Genomic DNA, 19,575 nt, shown 5'->3' with positions numbered 1-19,575 from the left:
CCATTTTACCCAAATAGTAGCAAGTGGTGTAGATTTGTATTTAAGAATTAGCCACTTTATTAAAATTATTTTAATAGTATGAAGTTCGAAAATGATCACCTAATTTTAAACTTAAGTTTAATCTCATATTTAGACTGCGGGTCTAAAATTTTTAAAGGTTCAACTCCTGCAAACAAGGCCTCATAAAAGGCCAAATTGTGCTATTTGACGTAGAAATTGCACCCATTGGCCACTTTTTCAGCGCTATAAGAGCAAAATAGCCATTTTCTTGGAGTTTTAAATTCCACGTGTGAAACTCCAAGATTTTGTCATGGAATTTTACCTGTGAAATTTGAAACTCCATGAAAATGGCTATTTTTCAATAACAAATATACTAAAAGTGGCTATTTGTGAATTTTACCCGTTATCAACTGCACATGGGTCCTGGGCCAACCCAATTGAGATTGTACTGGGCTGGGCCTGGCTAGAGTACCTCATCACTTCAATTTTTTCGAAAAACCCACGGGTTAAACGCAGTTCATAGTTGCCTTTTTTCCGGGGGTTGGGAGGCGAAATATTGCAATATGTTTGTGATGTGAAGAAATAAAAAAGAGATTATTCTTTGTTTGCTTTTCAAATGAAACAAGTTCATTGCCAAAATGGAGCCTCCACGGGCTGGTGGAGGCTTCCAGATTAATTATTTTGAAATTAACATAACGTAAACCATACGCCGTGACAAATAACGACATCATTTAGATTCTAAAATTTCAATGCCAGACTTCAATAATGCTACTATCTTGGTTAATAAATTTTATACTTGTCAAGTAACTTTAACTGGAATATTCTTCTAATCAGTAACCAAAAACCGAGTGAAGAAATAGGTTCAGAGTAACAGTTAGGCAAAGATTTCTGCCACATCTACGTAGAATCATCTAATACTATCGTATAGTTTCAAATTAACAAATTGTATATTATACATTCCTTGCATATCTAATCAAAAACGTGAAAAATTCCTACAGATAACTAAAAATTTCACTAAACCTCAGAACAAAAGGCCAGCAATTGAAATTCAATAAATGGTCATGATAACTAGTTGGGGATTTTACGTTCTGCAACTCAAAATAGAGGGACTAAAGGTACATACACATAAAAGAGGGAATTCGAGACAAATCAACTCAATCTTTCAACCATGGACACTACCATATTAAATATAATGACAACAGAATAATAAATTGCATAAAATTGGTGCCAAAACTTTCATTTACCAGACTCAAACCTGCTTATTTACGTATTTCGGCCTCTTCTCTTCGACAAAACATTAAAGATAAAAAAAAAAAAGGAAGAAAAAACACGAAAAGAAAAGAAAAAGAAAAAGAAAAATGAAGAAAACAAGAGATCCCTCATACATGGGAGTAATATTAGCACAGGCAGATTACACCCGAATACAAATAACAGATTACACCTATACCTACACCAAAAAAAGAAATATTGATAGGTGTCATCAATGAAACAACTACTACTAACCTAAAGCTAAAATGACTACATTCTTTGTAGGGTCCTCCATACACATGCACAACTAATTTTCCAGCATACAGCTACAAAGTAAGTTGGGTCAACTACATAGTTATACTTAGACTAAGTGCTAACAGAATATAGACCAAACAGAGTGGTTACTAGAGATAACTACAGCTGTGAATATGTGCTGTCTCTGCCTCCAGAAGCAATTTACAAGGAGTTCCTACATAATATATGGCAAAAAACTCGTTATTGTCATCCATCATCATCAACAACAACTACTTATATGATGATGAGCAACTAACAACATAGATGTAGGAAAAGAAGCCGAGCAATCTTCAAATATCTCCAATTTGGTCTTTTGAATGGTTTTCTTCTCTGACTTACCATAGACCTGATTCTATCAAAGGATAAAGAAACCGCGTTTGGATCAGCGTGAACTCTTATGTTTTAGGATAATGTATGAACTTTTTTTTTTCTTGGTGTAACTGGTAACGTTGCTGCCATGTGACCAAGAGGTCACGGGTTCGAGCTGTGGAAAAGCCTCTTGCAGAAATGCAGGGCAAGACTGTGTACAACAGACCGTGGTCCGGCCCTTCTCCGGACCCCGCGCGTAGCGGGAGCTTAGTGCGCCGGTCTGCCCTTTTTATGAACTCTTTGTTTTCTTGACACTTTTGGAGCACGTACAAGTTTCCAGTCCATATTGATGATTGAATGCTCTTTGCAAAGAGTCATGTTGTATAAATTTCTCTCCTCTTGTATACAGCTTTAATGCCAGGTTCTTTTCATCAAATTATTATACCAATTATTAACTTCAAAAAGACCTTGTGCATATCGTTCTAAAGAATGCTACTGCTTCATCAGAGCGATTCAGATCGAAGGTGCATTACTTATTCTTGTTTGACTCACATGAATCCATGTACCTTTACCAATTCTGCTGCAGAGAACACCTCCATAGAGAAACATCAGGAACTGAGTAAGCTTAGGAATTTAAACCAGAGGTATTGAATCATTAAAGGTTGATGTATGCAAATTATATATCAACACAAAATATAAAATACTATCCAGGTGACACTTGCAATTTATTCAATTTGTTAGGAATTTAAACCAGAGGTATTGAATCATTAAAGGTTGATGTATGCAAATTATATATCAACACAAAATATAAAATACTATCCAGGTGACACTTGCAATTTATTCAATTTCTCTTTCAGAATCTCAAATAAATCAATTGATGCTTCTAGTTCTTATATATCGACAAGAATAACAAGAGAAGTAGTATTCACCTACTCAAAGTTGTTCACGAATGTAAGCCATCGATCTCAGCATTGACCCTAGAGTATCCGTTGAAACTTGAAATTTCACTTCAGTTTCTCCGGAAGGTGTCTTAGTATCTTGAAGCTGTGATGGGAAATGATAAAAACTATCAGTTCATATATTAAAGGACAATACATCACTGCATTCAACTGACATTAATCCTCTCAATCTACAAGGAGAAATGCGATTCAAGATTGGTAGATAATCAAGAGGAACACCTTCTCTAACTAATATTTCACAAGGATCTATAATCTCTTCATAATTAGTTTTTCAGTTGTCATGAATGTTACTTTGGAGAGTCATATGGAGGACTACTAAATAGCAAAGCCCAGCAGAGCATTTCATTAGCATACATGGCCAAACTATCGGTGCATTTCCACCCGAACAATTAAGAGATAATTATACACCAGAGGGATACTGCATCCAGAAGATGAAAGGGAGGAAGAGGGAAGGGACAGAGGCCACTATTTGTTTCACATAATTTAGGCATATTCACTTGTATGTCGAGTAGGCAGGTGCCGGGTGGTAAAATCGTTAAAACATTAGATGATCGATTCTCTTTTTCGAAGGGAATTAAAGCCTAAGGAGATAGGGCTCTTTCCAAACGAGCTGGTGTTCGATGGTGAACGAGAGATAGAGGAGCGCATTCTTCTAGGCCAATGGGTAGATCAGTGGTTGCGATGGCTCTCTTGGTATCACACCTCGGCATAGTCGGGCATAGGGCCACGGACATAAGTCGCGCCCACATCAAAAGAAAGAAACTCTCTTTCTCTTTGATAGAAAAATTACATCATCCATCTACTAAAGAAACTTTTCAGAACTGTCGCCATAGTGATATCTAATAAAGCTCATTCACTAGATGAAAAGCACGTTAAAGCTTAATAAAGCTCATTTGAATATCCAATATTAATATTAAGATAGTCTTTAGAATGCCTCCCAATGTAACTTATCAGAATGTAGCTCATTTGAATATCCAATATTAATATTAAGATAGTCTTTAGAATGCTTCACAATGTAACTAATCAGAATGTGCATACTGAATGAGTTTACTTTGCTCCAATTCTGACAAACTTGAAGTAATATAATTAAGAATATGTGACAGTTCAACAGCTCCCAGCTCTTTCAATGAGATTCTGAGATAGGAATAAAATCTTGAAATTCATGATGCAAACCTTTAAATTGATAACAGCTACTCTATTTGCCGGCAGTGAAAGCTGTTGACTTATGTAACCCATGGATTTCAGCATTGGCTCCAGGGTGACTCTTGTAACTCTAAACTGAACTTCTGTTTCCCCTGCTGGGCTCTTGCCATAATCTTGCAACTGAAAGTCGTATCAAATATGTCCAAATAGAATTTCATAAAGGAAATTGTTATTTCCACTGATTTTAGACATTAATAGGATCAAATTTATTTCTCAAGGGAGGAAGAAAAATCAAATCAACTGTATATCTGTTATCCGTATTCAGCCAGAGTATGACTCAGAGTAAAATCTTTTCTAAAACAGGGTACACACCTTCAAATTGATGACAGCCACTTTAATTGCTGGAGTTGTGTTTTCAATCACCCATGTCATAGACTTGAAACAAGTATAAACAACCTACACGAAAACAAAATACTTGAAGGAGAGAAAAGGCAATAATTCATCTCCGTGGCAGTTGAGTAGTTCATTCTTTTCTTGTACAAAATAGTCAAAGACAGATAAAAATTTGAGAAATGTATATACAAGTTACAAAAGAGGTATTTCTTTCTTCTCATACCACATTATCAACAAGGCCACCATCACGATTTATAGCCACAGGTGTCATAGTGGGCTGATTTAAGTCACCAGCAGGTAAATCAACATCATTAAGGTTAAAATGATGAGGCAAAGTATCTTGCCAAGGCCATAAAGATGGTGCGGTATTAGAAGTAGCCAGAGTTCTTTTTATGCTCTCATCCTGAGTACTTCCACTTCCCTGTGAGCTAGGGGGTCTTACAATATTTTTCGCAACAATAGAAATCTTACTCAACCCGTCTCTTAAAGCACTAATCGCTGCATCATAGGTCTCCACTGAAACTGCCCCTTCTTCCGCATATCTTAAAGCTTCCAGACATAAGTGGTTGAAACGTGAAGAGAGAGAATTAATTCCAGTTTTAACAATGTCTTCTTCTGATCCTTGTCCAACTTTTGCATTCCTTGTCCACCTCCTAACTATATAATGGGACGGAACTGTAAGAACATTAGTCACTGTGAAGACGGTTAAGATGTGCCTACACAAGATGCCCGAATACTCAAACATATGGCAGCTGCAACTCGCTTTCATCTCGGCAAGATTCAACATTACAATGTATGCTTTGTCATCCTGTTCATATTTTGCGACCCTAAATTTGCTTAGTCTCTCATCACCATCAATCTTATTGGCAGTGTAGGCAAAAGTTTCAACTAGTTCCTCTTGAAACTTTGCAAAAACTTTTTTGGTGTAGAGGTTAGATGCTTGTTGTTCCATTGGAGATGGGGTCTTTAGCATTGGTGTGGTGCAATTTGTATCAAAATCTGATTGAATTTCCCTTTCAAGTGAACTTTCTAAAGCTCTTTCATACTGCTTAAAGAACATTGGTAGAGTTGTCTGTTGATTCACATATCCATCAAAAAAGGAGGTTACACTCTGGTTCGAGGAAAGTGCAGCAAAGAAAGTATCTCGAAAATATACTGGAGCCCACTGGTTGCGAGCATTATATACAGCTTGAAGCCACTCATTTTTCCTGAGATCATACCTATCAAGTATAGAGGCCCAAGATAATTCGAAATCCTCAATAGTCTCAGAATAGTTAATGCAGCTATACAGCTCCCCATAAAAAGAAGGATGAGCCAAATATATGTGAGCCAATCTTTCCTGCCCTTCTCGTAAGATATGCCACTTACAGATGCAATGACGAGTACATGGTAATACTTGGTTGACTGCTGCCTTAATAGCTCTATCCTGGTCGGTTGTAATAGAAACTGGAGGGCGATTATTCATTGCAGATAGCCAGGTTCGGAAAAGCCAAGTAAAGGAAGACTCAGACTCATCTAAGAGTAATGCACAGCCAAACAAAACAATTTGTCCATGATGATTTACGCCTGTGAATGGAGCAAATGGAACCTGGAATTGATTTGGTCTATACATTGTATCAAAAATAACAGCATCACCAAAGTGACTATAAGCTATCCTCGATCTTGCATCAGCCCAAAAGGCATTTGTCATGCGATTTTCATCATCAAGTTGAATAGCATAGTAGAAACCAGGATTTTCCGCTTGCATTTTTTTGAAATAATCAAGAAGATTATGGGCATCTCTTCCAAGTGTTCTCTTTCGGCTGCAAGGCTGGATAAACATTATTGGTATGACAGGGCTAAAGTTCTTGGTCACACGATTTGACTCCACAGGAGAAGCATCCTTAACACCTTCATTGGAACTGACAGATACATGATTCCCGTCCACCGGAACCATAATAACAGTTGGAGCCCCCGGTGTCTCTCCAACAGTCTTAGAAGCACCAGAAAAATGTTTACGAGGTTGAAGGTAATGCACTTTGCTGGGATTCACTATTGAATGATTGTGATCCTCAACAAATTTAGTCACAACCCAACTATCTGAATTTTTCCTCTCTATGCGAAGCATAGCGTTGCAACTCTCTATATTCTTCCTTCTAACAACTTCTCTTGAACAAGAGTAGTCCCAACTAATGATAGGGCCGTCAGGCTTATCTCGGCTGTACTGTCCAACATGTATAGTAAAGCCCACACGCCTAGCATATGCATCAAAAAAGTTCTTTGCTGCTTCTTCTGTTTGAAACTCCATTCCCACATATGGCTTCTCTTCCCCATCATCAACTTCAACGATAGCATCTCTTTCGGTAAAATTCTCCGGCAAACCCTGTTTGGAATTGTGAATTAGTTCAGCAGCTATTTCCCCAGTTTTTTGCCTCTTCTGCCCTTCTACATCAATCACTTCAATATTCATCTTACTGGGGGACTGACAGATCAATCTATTTCGTCGTGATCAAAACGTCCTCTTGTCATCTCTTGTAAAAAGAAAATGAACAATAGATGGCCTTAACATCATATGAAATGGAACAAGGTAACCAGTGACTCAATATTTTATACATTTAAAAACAAAAAAGAATAACCCAAACACTCCAATTTTGCACACATGAGAATACACCTTCCTCTAAACTTCAAATGGGAATAAATATCAATAAAGTTCAGGACAAAGACAAGAACAAATAATATTATATATATATATATATATATTCTAACATCTCCTACAAAGGATTTTAAATCTCTAAAGGCAATAGCACCCAGTTCATAACAGTATCGTACCTCAAGAACAATAATCGTTACCAAAATTGTAATAAACAAAACCAGGACATATGGGGTGATGATGCCAACGGGAGTAAAAACTATGCAATTAGGTTAAAGAACCAGAAGTGAATACAAATTAAGGGCTAAATCTTACCCAAAATATATAAACCTGAAATTCGGGCCTAATTGTATGTAACTTTCAGCAAAATTTGATGGTAGTGCTTCAACAGTTCAAAGATTCTTGGCTAGGCTATAATGTTACTGATATTACTAGTTCTCTCTCTCTCTCTCTCTGGTCGCGCGCGCGGGTGTGCTGGGTTTGTTGAAATGAAGAAATTTCTCTGCTCTCTTTTCCACTGTCCTAATTCCTTTTTCTCTTTTTGGTAGTTTTCAGTTTAATTTTGTCAAATGTAATGCAACTCCGGTAAAGCTTTGAAGACCTCAGTCCTCAAGTCTTGTACATAAATTTTTTAATTTAATTGCTTAACTTTACTCTCGGTAACATTAAAGTTACAATTTTATTTTTTATAATAATAAAATTATTTAACTAATTTTGTTAGTCGTCCAAAAAAATTAAAACTATCAAAAAGTTAAGTTTTCGGCATCGAAAAATAACATGTCATCATTTTGCCAACATCTACATGCGATGTCATTCATTTTGAAAAGAAAATGTATAGCTATTTTAGAATACAATATATTTGTAAAATTACTTAAAATTTATGAATTGTACTATTAAATCCCTTACTCCAAACACTTTATTGTTACATTAAATATCTTTTCCATTTGCTCTTAGTACTATTTAATAATCTCGTTTTACCTTTTATTTTATGTTTCTTTTTGACTGCGCCATTTATTCAGTTTTTAAAATCATATTTAGTCTCTTTTTTTGTACTGCTTTATTACCTTTTCCGTCAGATTTTAATTGATAATCGCCTTATTGTTTTATTTTTTGAGTTTCAGCGCTCAAATTCCTTAATTGTTATTGTCAGGCTTCGATGATTAACCCCCGGCACATTTAGGTTTTGATCTTCGGTCATCCTGGTCCTGAGCTCTATTCCAAGTGAGACAACTTCTGTGGGTCGTTTTCCGCGTGAAAGATGGAGTCCTCTTTGTCTAACAATTTCACCAGATTGCACGCATGCTAAGAGGAAAGTGTAGATAGTTTTGATTGAGCTCCTGACCTTTGACTCACCTAATTCCGAAAATTTGTTTGCTAGTATATCATATTTTACAACATTTTTCTCATTGATCCTACAAACATTTACATATGCTGTATAGGGTGTCATATTAACTAAGAACATTTGTAAAATTAGAAGATTGCAATAAAATTTCCTTCTAGCTCTAATTTGATGCGAGTTCTTACCTTGCTCAACTCATTTTACATGCTTATTGAAGGGGAGCTCTAGCGTAACCAATAAAGTTGTTGTCATGTGATCAGGAAGTCACGATTTCGAGCCATGAAAACAAGATAAAGGGTAAAATTGCATAGGTACAATAGGGGTTGGGGAATATCAACAGGCAAATGAAACCAAAAAAAGGGAACATAGATTCACCCTTCAAAAACTTGTTAAGCAACATTATAGCTAAACTGCAGTAGTTCGTTTTTGGAGAAGAAACTAATTAAAACACAGTCACAAGGCCTTCTGCTTGTGTCCCTATATCTAGGAAAGGAAAAGGGCATCTAAAACTAGCTAGGAGGAAGGTTTCCTATCAAACTTATAGTTTCATTTCGACACAAAACTGAACCTCTAGTCCAAGCCTCCAACATCTTTCGTGTCGCTAGAAATGGATGTGGTTCTTGACACAGATGATGATGAAGTAGGCGAATTCGATGGATTCATCAGTTCTTCCTCCTTAGCTTCAATCAAGTCGATGATCATGCTGTCGGAGAATACATCCAGGTTGAACTCATTCTCACTTGATTGCTCATAGAAATTGAAGTCAATGTTGTTGTCAAAGCCAGTATTGTTGAAAAAATCCATCAAGTCGGATGGTTTGTCAAGTGAGAAGTCGGAAACTGGGAAGGAATCAAATGTATCATCCAAGTACATGTTCCACGGGTTGTCATCTTCCTCCTCGTGATCCTTTGCCTTTATTTTATCAGCAGACTCAACTGAAGGAGCAAACTCCAACTTCAGAACTTTTGGTTGAGTCACTTCATCAGAATCAAGTGAAGGTGTAAACTCTAACTTTGGTACTACTATTGGTTCCACTGCTAATTCTTCTTGCTCTTCTTGTTGAAACTTCTGTTGGTTTTCTTCTTCTTGTTGAACTGGCTGTTGTTGTTCAGATACCTCATTTGATTGCACTTCAGCAGAGGATTCTGTTTTTTCCTCCTTTGGTACCAGCTCTGGTTCGCGGAATTTCTTCAACTTGTCTGCATATGTGCTGATGTCGAAGTTGGTGACTGCATTAGGCCCTCTGAACTCAATTGCTGCCAAATCATATGCTGCAGCTGCTTCCTCTTGAGTGCCTTCAACAAGGACAAGAGGTAAATAACCAGTGATTTCAAGAATCTGTTTGTCCACTAAATTCATTCCGGATAATGTTACTGCACTCAACTATATGAGACCTAGTTTGAACTAGTTTATAAGATCATAGAATGCAACCGAACCCTTCAAATAAAATCTAAACAAAGACATCATCCATTCAAAGCAATTAGCAGATACACAATGCTGTATTTTGCATTGTCTGATAGCCAATGCCATCAATTGACAGTTACACAATGCTGTATTTTGCATTGTCTGATCACCGATGCCATCAGCAAGTGCAAACATTAGTAACAAGGAAATTGATGAATCTTTACAAGACTAAAGTGTATGTGACGATATAAACGCTCTAGATTGGGCTTACTCGTTCCTTAAAAGCAACGAATTATGCCTCAGTTGCAAGTAACATGAGATTATATTACTACTTGTTCCGAAAACAACACAAGAGTCTAGCTTCAACTCCTTTTGAGTGATACAGTACTACTTGTTCAACCCATAGATGTACATGACATGTTTTTCTTCATCACTAAGGGGTCATTTGGTACATGGGATAAGAATAATAATCCCGGGATAGAATTTGGGATCAACTTTATCCCATGTTTGATTTGGGGTATTAGCTAATCCCGAGAGTCGGGACAACTTTTACACTAAAAAATGGTGGGATTAGTTATCCCATGTAGAATGTGGATAGCTAATCCCATGGGATATCTTGGGATATCCGAACCTTGTACCAAACGACGACCCTTGTGGTTGGAAAAATAAGAAGCGCTTCCCCTTTAAATGGCCCCTATGCGACGCGAATTCAAATTAGTTGGGTCATCGCAGACCGAATGATTATACCAAAGGAAGAAAAAAAAATGTTTTTCTACTACCTTTTTTGGAGGTGGGGTTTGGGGGAATGGGTGGAGAAAAGAAATAAAATGGTAAGTTGGTTTTTTTCTTTTAGAGATTGTACCTTATGCATAACTTAAAGTGAAAGAGCAATGTCACAAATGATAAAGGAGGGTGTGGTCTTTGCAGCCTTCTCACCACTGATCAGGGTTAGTTTTTTGGAGTGTATAGTTGGACATAAGGATGATGAGACAGTATGCATCAATCCAAAGGCATAATTGTCTACTGAGATTAAACATAAATTATTCATCCCATTAGCATGAATCAAGGGTCTGACAATATCACGAGCCAAGATCTATACACTGAGATTAATAATAAACAGTTATCTTAATAACTATTCAAATCACTTACTACTGAAGTAATTAATATCTCCCACTTAACTAAGTACATAGCATCTACATGATTCATGTAATTTCATAAAAATCAAAATTGGCTCAATTGACTTGCCAAATGGAGCAATTTTTTTTAAGGTGGGCCATACATGATTAAAGGCCATATTCCATTTACTTAAAATAGGAAGTGATGTTTAATTTAACAACCCACTTAAAATTTCTTGCTAGAAAATTTTATAATGCATTATGTGGGACCCACTCAATGGTCGGAACCGGCCTAATCCCAGGTTAAGCTTTGCCTATTCGTGAGTAACTAGGATCATATGGTCTAAAGAGGATGTGTAGCTATTGATTGCGTAAATATAGAAATTAGTAGTACTAATTTTTTGTTTATTCTTCTAGTTTAGTCAAACCTAAACCAGAGAACAAAATGGGTAAGGCTTAAACCCACTAAAGAAAAAAGAGGAATATTTTCAGTTTTTATAAGGTTGAACAGAAAGCCTAACTTTTTGTACGGTCCACAAAGATCTGCATCAAATATTTAATATTGGACCACCTCAGCCTTTTAACTTTGATCGCAGTAAATAATATAAAACACCAATTATCATGTGCCATGTCAGCTTTAATCCTATTGAATCTATTAGATTTAGGCTATACATGCAAAAGTGATAAATCTTTCCAAAGTACTGAATCTCCTTCACCGAAAAAAGAATCGGACACAACAAAGGGTATGGCGAGAAGGTTAAGATATGAATTTGATTCGAGCCTGAGAATGAAGAATCTAAAAAAACCTCGAACCAACAAAGAAATTGGTACTTGAAAATCACATTAACCACTTTTTAAGGTGCAAAATGAAAGAAAGATAAGTTAGAGACATACTGTAAGTTCCCAAATAGAGGTACTTATTTCCAAAGACTCGTCCAATTCTTGCTTCCCATCGACCATTATGGTGGTGCCTGTCAAAATCAAAATCCAATAATAGCGGGTCAAATTTGCGTTCTATCCAAAATTAAGGGGTTATTTTTGCAAAATGCAGCTCGTAGAATGGTCAATTTTTCGAATCCATAATCACTTAAGCATGACTCACACGGTCACACACTCACAGCCCACAGCCCACATATAGACAGTGGATCCAAATGGGTCCTACTGAAAACTAGGTCCCAGTGGGTCCCACTTAACCAGTTGTGCGCGAAAAGCATGAAAATCCACAAAATTTGTTGACTTCTACAAATGTACGCTTAATATAAGTAAAAATTAAAATTGCATGTTGCTTTGTCTTTTTTTACTTTTTCTAATTAAATTGGTTTAATTATTGAAATAATTTAATTTATATTTTTAATATATAAATACCTTGCGACGCCACGATATTTGGAAACACCCCTAGAAAATCCACTGCTCAGTCGCCGTAATGAAGCCAAGTACTCTTCCTTTGATAGCCTCTGCATTTCTTCAAGCTCTTTGTTATACGTTTCGATCTGCATTATTTTGTTGTACATCACGAATCAAATATTGTACCGTAGCCTTATTTGTCTATAGATGACTATTTTTGTCATTGTGCTACCGTTTTCTCCTCCAAGAAAAACAAAAGAGGCTAAAAAATAACACCTCCTAACTTTTTTGTTTTACATGCAAAATAGTTTTTAAAAATATATCAAAAATGGAAAAAATGGAATTTATTGAGAAAATATGAGAATTTAATTACCGGTAAATTAAGTGTAGTAGTGGGTCCCCAGTACTTAAGGGCCGCAAGATCATAAGTTCGGGCAGCAGCTTCCTCACTATCATAAGCTCCTGCATTTAATAGTAAATTAAAAATGACATTTAAAATTTTGCAATTAATTTGTCTTTTTGTTGATTAATTAAAAGAATAGTCAAACAACTGAAATTACTTTTAGAACAACGTATGCATAAAAGGTGTTGTACATAGTGCTGAAAACACTTGTACATTTCTCCACACTAATAATTCTTGATTTATCTAAAGTCAAAAAATTTGCAAGAGGTTTAGTGCTTACCCAAATAAACTAAGCAGCAAGAGGCGTTTTGTTAACGTTGCAAGTGACAGAGGGATCATCACAAGAACCAACAAAGAACACAGTCAGATAATTAATTAAATTAACAAAATGAGATTAAAAGTAAAAATTGCTGTAATATAATATTTACTGCAGATCTCATTGATTTCAATGATTTTTTCTTTTTGAATCCAAATAAATAAAAGGAAAGAAAGATTAAAAAAATGAGTAAAAGAAGAGCATTCACTTTGTCGTCCTCTCTTATTCTGAATGCTATTCCAAGTACTCTTGTCCCATAGGTGAGCTTCATATCTTCCTGTCCATCTATGTCTGCAAAAAACAAAAATCAAAAATTTAATTAACAAAAGAAAATGAACATCTTTTTATCACCCATTTTTTCATGCATGCAACCAAAAACCAAAACCCAGTACAAAATCCAATTGAATTTATGATTTCTCACAAACACCTTGATTGTGTGTCTGTTACTGTGTGAATTAGCACTGAGAATTTAGTGGGGTTTAACCAAAATTTTAAACATACCTGGTTACACCTCTGTAAATTGAGCTTCTTCTAGCAGTAGAAGAATTAGGAGAATCAGCATTTACAATTTTCTTGGCTCTAGTAGCACGTTTGGCTCTGGGTTTTGATTTCGGCTTTGGTTTCAGCCTTTGTTTCTCTGTTTCCTCATGGATTTGTTCAATGCATGAAGATGAGGAAGAAGAAGAGGAGCAAGAAAAAGAAAAAGATGGAGATTTCTTCATAACTTTTTTTGCCCAGAAAATAAAAATTCAATCTTTATGATTTGAATTTCTGATTTTTTCCTTTTTGGGGTTTTGTCAATTGATAAAAATGGCAATGTGGGTGTTCTGGGTATTGAATTTTGCTGGATTTAGGAGGTTGGGTTGAGGACTGGAAGGTGAAAATAGAGAGTGGGTTGGTGTGTAAAATCAAGAAAAAAAGAGTCTCCTCTTTCTTTTCTTGTTTTCACTCTTCTTTGCTTTGCTGCTTTTCTGGTAAACCAAAGTGGTTTACCAAATTAAGAAGAGACAGAGAGACAGAGTGAGGAATACAAGAATTGCATTTGGGTTAGAATGGAGTTATAAGCTGACCAACACCACCCACCCTTTATGAGTTTGGGTGGGTGGTGGGGGGTAAAGAGTGAGGTAAGTTAAGTTAAGTTAACTTGGGTTAATATTAAACTTGAGTTAATTAATCTTTTTAACACTTGGCCAAATGTAAGTTCAGACTTCAGTTCAGAGCCATGATGTTATACCAATTGGCCTTTCTTCACTTTCTCCATGGGAATCTTTTCAAAACAAATTCAGTATTTAAAAAAAACACACAAAATTTTCTTCTTTTTTTTACTTTGAGTTTAAACTTGTCAGTGAAGAATTGTGTCTTGTTCTTCTACATATAGAGAAGGGGGAGGGACGCGTGGTGTGAACTGTGTAGGGTGGTTTAATGGTGGAAGGTCAATAAAATGACATTGGTTTTTGTAATTAATTACGGGGAAAACCACTGTGGAGTAATAAAAACCTAGAGTCTTTCAAGTTGGAGTAGCGACGAACGAGCGTTTGTCTGGTTTCAGTTTGGCAGTGTGAAAAGGGCTTCCAAGTGTTCAATTTCATAGCTGTATCCATGCAAAATAAATTACATAAATTTGTAAACAAAATTAAATGAAGAAAATAAAAAAAACATTCGGTACGCAAAACATTCCGTATTTACGCAGGATTTAAAGAAGGGTCGCACAACAAGGGAAAGAGTCACACATCAAGGGGTGTGATATAAACAACCTACTCTAATGCAAATACCGGTGACTATTTATACGGCTTAAACCCGTAACTTGTAAATCACGCGAAAATAACTTTACCGTTATTCTAAGGGGAAAAGCCATAAAAGAAGGTAGGAGATGAGAGGAAGGAAAATATTTTTGGAGAATTTAATCTAAGTGATCCCTTAAGTTCAAAACTCTGTTTTAAAAGGCAGAATTGGAACTTCCTTGGGGCTCGCCCCGGGACAGAGTACTCGTAAAACGCCCCTAGACTTATGTGTGGGGCTTAGTTCTGTGAGATTTACGCCTCGACTGTCGGGGCTTACGCCCCAAACACGCATAACACCCAGCGTACTGGGCCCGCTTAATAGAACTTTATGCAATTGTGTGTAACTAACTTTGTAAATCCTCAAATTTTCTTAATAATTCATTGATTATTCAAAATTACTTTTTTCTTAATCATAAATTATTAAGTTGAGAGTATTTTATGTCATAATTAAAATAGAAATTATTGCACATTATCCACTAAGACTGCTATGATAGTAAATTTTAATTAAATCTTTCATTTAAAAAGTATTTATTTATTAACTTTTTTATGTCTTTATTATATAATAGTCCATAAATTCTTTTATAATTATTTTTCTAAATATTATTTTTTCACGTTTACAAGATACAATACTTATTAGTTTAATAGCTCAGTATTAGCTATAACTATTTACAAATAATTAGTTATCATGGTATTGTATGGTGAATTATGTGTCACTTTATTAATTTGTTGAAACTTAAAAATAAATGATGCTAGAAAATCATATTTAAATTGTGAATTATGTTTTTATATAAATTCTCTTTCGAATAGAAATCATATTAAATAAAATGAGTATTTTAAAAAATATATCAAATTATAATATCGAAATTCTTTCAAGATTCATTACTCATTAAAAGTGTAGCAACCCCTTTGGGAGGGTACTACTTAGGAAACAAATCTAATTTCCTACTTACAAAATATTAAAAGAGATATTAATAAAAATATTCAGAATAATTTTAGTAGCGGAAGTAGGCCCATGCGAAAAGGTTCAAAGTGCAATATATTTTTTTTTTGAAAATACACCATAATTTTATTTTAAATGAAATACAATGTCAAAATATTAACATATGGTGATATAACCCTTCTTGATTAATCAACAGATTAAAGCAACTTCCTAACAGATTTATACAATCATTCAAAATCACTGTAAGTTTGTATTGTACATAAATTTCAAACTATCGGGTAAAAAGAAACTAGTTTTCTCCTTTTCTACATATTTACAAGACAAAGTATAAATTTAGCATATTACAAGACTTAAGTTATTAAAACACCCTAATACAATAAAATAGGTTACAAATACAAGTTACAAGATTTTGGTTTTTAAAATCCAACAAGCCTCCAAATAACATAAGTGTGACATATATATATATATATATATATATATATATATATATATATATATATATATATATATATATATATATATATATATATATCTATATATAATGTATATCATGTACACGTCCCAAAACTATGCAAACCAAGGTGCATATGCAAATGGGATCTCCATAAATTCTCCCAAAAAGTCTACTTCACCCTGGCCATCTTCAGATTTCTTCCCGAACATTTTCTACGATAGAAAACAACTATCGCTAAGCATAAAGCTTAGTGGTGCATAAACTTTAGGCTTGGAGTCATTAAATTCTCCATTTCCCCTTTTTAGTCATAGTTAGCTCAATTTAACATAATTTAAAACAAGTGAACAAATATATCAAATATATCAATATCAAACTTTGAAGTGTTTCCAAATATCAATAACAATGTTCAAGAGTCTAGAAAGTGTATACTATCAATTTAAGAGAGCATACCAAATATCCATTTTTCGCCCAATATGTACGTCATGCCATCACACTAAGCATAATCATATATCAAGATGGACCGAAGCCCCAAATCAGGTAGGGTCAAAACCCAATAGACAAGAGAATCAAGAACCATATTAAAAATGGCTTCCTAGTTCGTACTTAACACGGACAGGTTCCATAATTCAAGACGAACTACAAATCCAAAGTCAAGATGGCAAAAGATCCGAATCAAGAGGCATGCCAAGATGAATGACAAACTCACTGCCACAAGAAGGACAAAGTCCCAACAAGAATGCAAAATGATCAAACAATCCGTACGAATGGGCGATTTAGCAAATATCTTACAATACTTGATATAATACGAATATAACAATATAAATTGAAGCCAAGAAAAATAAAATATCAAGTTATTTCAACATATTCCAGCAATCAAAAAGAGTACAAGTTTATACACAAACCTTGGTGTTTTACCACGAAACAGTTCAATCACAACTTGGGGACGTTCGAATCGTCTACGCCGTAAACAAACCAAATCTGTCCACTTCCTCAAACACTTCCCCTTTGATTTTTTTTTCAAGGGTTTATATGCCTTTAATACATAATCAAATATCTAAATAAGTTCAGTGATTTAGCAAGTCAAACTAAACATGATATTGATGAAAATTACCCAAAAACGTTTGAAACTGAAATTCTGGACAGTATCACTATTCCGAGTTGTGATTCAGTTTTGAAGATCTATACGGACAAACTAGACTTTATAGTCCTCACAAAAGTTGTAGATCTATGTCTTACGGTTTCATAACATCTTGAATCACCTCCATATCCATTTTGAACAAAAAATTATGCTAAAATTACTAACAGCAGTACATGGAGTATTTCTAAAACTGGAAATCTGGACAGCACCTGCCCTGTACTTTCTGATCCTTTTTCAGGTAAATACCAACAAAAATAGATTTGGTTTCCTTCATACGAGTTATAGATTTATGAAATACCTTTTCTGAAAGTCCTGGATCACTTAAATCGGAGCTCTGTACAAAAAGATATATAGAAAATACTAGTAGGTGTCTAGTATAAAAACGAGTTTAGAAACTTATCAAGAGGAGCAACTTGATCTTCCCCAAAACGAAATTTGCTTGTTGATTTAGTAGAAATCCATGGATTTTTTTTTCATGAAACTTCAGCTTCTAGTTTCTATGGAGGAGAGAGATAGATAGATAGAAAGAGAGAGATGGATAGCTATTCTTCTTTGTCTTGAAGAGTAGAAAAAAATAAGGAGTTTATGGATAGATATGAAATAAAATGGTTACCCAACTACTAAATATTCTTAGATAAATACAAAAGGTTGGAAATCTAAAAACTTAATTATATATTATATTTAATAACAACTAGTCTAAATAATATTAAGTGTTACATATAGTAACATCATGGAACTTCATTGCCAATATTAACACAACCTAAAGTAAGAAATTTTCATATATTGACCATTTCACATTTAGGAAGTGCAAAGTAAAATATTTCCTCGTTATAAAAATGCTCAATCAAGAATGCAAATATTATAAAAAATTTGGGGTGTTACAAGTTTGTCTAAAAAAATTGCGTCTCGAAATTTACCTTGTACTAGTCCCGAAACAAATGTGGATATTGAACTTGCATATCCTCTTCTCGCTCCCAGGTAGCTTCTTCGCCTGAATGATTTCTCTAAAGAACCTTCACTAATGGGATTCTCTTATTTCTAAGCTCTTTTATCTCACGTGCTAATATTTGGATTGGTTCTTCTTCATATGTCAAATCAGGATTAACCTCAATAGACTCAATAGGACGAACATGAGATGGATCTGAGCGGTATTTTCGAAGCATAGAAACATGAAAGACGTTGTGGATCTTACCTAATTCAGGTGGCAAAGCTAGCTTATATGCAACCGGACCAATTCTCTCAAGTATTTCATAAGGTCCAATGAATCGAGGGATAAGTTTACCTTTTGGCCAAATCTCATAATCTTCTTCCATGGAGAAACCTTTAAAAATACCTTATCGCCCACCTGATGCTCAATTTCACGCCTTTTAAGATCAACATAGGACTTTTGTCTATCTGAAGAAATTTTCAAACGATCCTTGATGATTTTTACCTTATCTTCAGTTTGTTGCACAATCTCAGGACCCACAAATTTTCTTTCACCAATCTCATTCCAACAAAGAGGCGTTCTACATTTTCTCCCATATAAAGCTTCACAAGGAGGCATGCCTATACTTTATTGGTAGCTATTATTGTAAGCAAATTCTATTAGGGCTAAGTGTTTGTCCCAACTACCCTTAAACTCAATAATGCAGGCTCGAAGCATATCCTCCAAGATTTGTATTACCCTTTCAAACTGGTCGTCCGTTTGTGGATGGAAAACGATACTAAAATTCAACCTGGAACCCAAAGCTTCTTGCAAGCTAGACCAAAATCTGGATGTAAACCTCGGATCTCTATCAGATACAATAGAAACAGGGATTCCATGCAACTTCACAATCTCATTAATGTACAATTCTGCTAAACGTTCAAGTGAGTAGTCCATTCTGATTGCCAAGAAATGAGAACTCTTAGTTAGTCTATCTACAATGACCCAAATTGCATCATGATTTCTTTGAGTGCGTGGAAGTCCAGAAACAAAGTCCATCGTTATCCTTTCCCATTTCCATTCAGGTATTGACAAAGGTTGCAGGAGACCAGCTGGGACTTGATGTTCACCCTTTATTTGTTGACATACCAAGCATTTAGAAATGAACTCTGTAATGTCTTTCTTCATACCACTCCACCAATAGTGCTCCTTACTGGTTCGATACATTTTAGTACCTCCATGATGCATTGCATAAGGTGAACTATGTGCTTCAATCAAGATCTGTTTTCTCAATTCATCATCATTAGGAACACACAACTTATTTTTATAAAATAAGGTACCATCTTTCCTTAATGAAAAATCTGATTCTCTTCCATTTTGGACTTCTTCAACCCGTTTCACAAGCTTCTCATCTAACTTCTGTGTTTCTTGGACTTGCTCAAGTAAAACTGGCTTGACT

At 35.1% G+C, this 19,575-nt stretch overlaps 2 protein-coding genes across 12 annotated transcripts; both read right to left on the bottom strand.

The window, feature by feature from the left end:
- Positions 1-1,359: 1,359 nt before the first annotated feature.
- LOC107814035 (protein FAR1-RELATED SEQUENCE 3) lies at positions 1,360-7,579 on the bottom strand. 11 transcript variants are annotated; one of them, XR_012693574.1, is made up of 6 exons: positions 7,291-7,579; positions 4,570-6,856; positions 4,326-4,409; positions 3,984-4,126; positions 2,781-2,895; positions 1,360-1,717 (listed from the first exon to the last, which is right to left on the bottom strand). XR_012693574.1 is itself a non-coding variant. In XM_075217750.1 (6 exons), the coding sequence occupies exons 2-5, from the start codon at positions 6,793-6,795 to the stop codon at positions 2,785-2,787; spliced, it is 2,571 nt and encodes an 856-aa protein (XP_075073851.1). In that variant the 5' UTR covers positions 6,796-6,856; positions 7,291-7,579; the 3' UTR covers positions 1,360-2,444; positions 2,781-2,784. The 11 variants fall into 11 exon arrangements, 8 of the variants coding, with proteins under 8 accessions (XP_075073851.1, XP_075073852.1, XP_075073849.1 ...); XM_075217750.1 differs by having other exon boundaries at positions 1,360-2,444; positions 3,984-4,133; XM_075217751.1 differs by having other exon boundaries at positions 1,360-2,431; positions 3,984-4,133.
- Positions 7,580-8,659: 1,080 nt separating this feature from the next.
- On the bottom strand, positions 8,660-14,087 carry LOC107814036 (uncharacterized). The gene is made up of 7 exons (XM_016639361.2): positions 13,398-14,087; positions 13,105-13,187; positions 12,861-12,869; positions 12,551-12,639; positions 12,199-12,323; positions 11,728-11,804; positions 8,660-9,609 (listed from the first exon to the last, which is right to left on the bottom strand). The coding sequence occupies exons 1-7, from the start codon at positions 13,616-13,618 to the stop codon at positions 8,885-8,887; spliced, it is 1,329 nt and encodes a 442-aa protein (XP_016494847.1). The 5' UTR covers positions 13,619-14,087; the 3' UTR covers positions 8,660-8,884.
- Positions 14,088-19,575: the final 5,488 nt, after the last annotated feature.

This window comes from Nicotiana tabacum, chromosome 7 (assembly GCF_000715075.1).
Source record: "Nicotiana tabacum cultivar K326 chromosome 7, ASM71507v2, whole genome shotgun sequence".
In the NCBI taxonomy this organism is placed as follows: domain Eukaryota; kingdom Viridiplantae; phylum Streptophyta; class Magnoliopsida; order Solanales; family Solanaceae; genus Nicotiana; species Nicotiana tabacum.
The sequence above is the reverse complement of the archived record's forward strand: the minus strand, read 5'-3'. Positions and strand labels throughout refer to the sequence as shown.

Coding starts and splice junctions, on each gene's coding strand:
- LOC107814035 (XM_075217750.1), bottom strand. CDS start 6,795: ATGAATATTGAAGTGATTGATGTAGAAGGGCAGAAGAGGCAAAAAACT. Junction 4,410..4,569: donor GTGGCCTTGTTGATAATGTG/GTATGAGAAGAA, acceptor GTTTTCGTGTAG/GTTGTTTATACTTGTTTCAA. Junction 2,896..3,983: donor TAGCTGTTATCAATTTAAAG/GTTTGCATCATG, acceptor TTCCCATCACAG/CTTCAAGATACTAAGACACC.
- LOC107814036 (XM_016639361.2), bottom strand. CDS start 13,618: ATGAAGAAATCTCCATCTTTTTCTTTTTCTTGCTCCTCTTCTTCTTCC. Junction 13,188..13,397: donor ATTTACAGAGGTGTAACCAG/GTATGTTTAAAA, acceptor TGTTTTTTGCAG/ACATAGATGGACAGGAAGAT. Junction 12,324..12,550: donor CTACTACACTTAATTTACCG/GTAATTAAATTC, acceptor AAAATAATGCAG/ATCGAAACGTATAACAAAGA.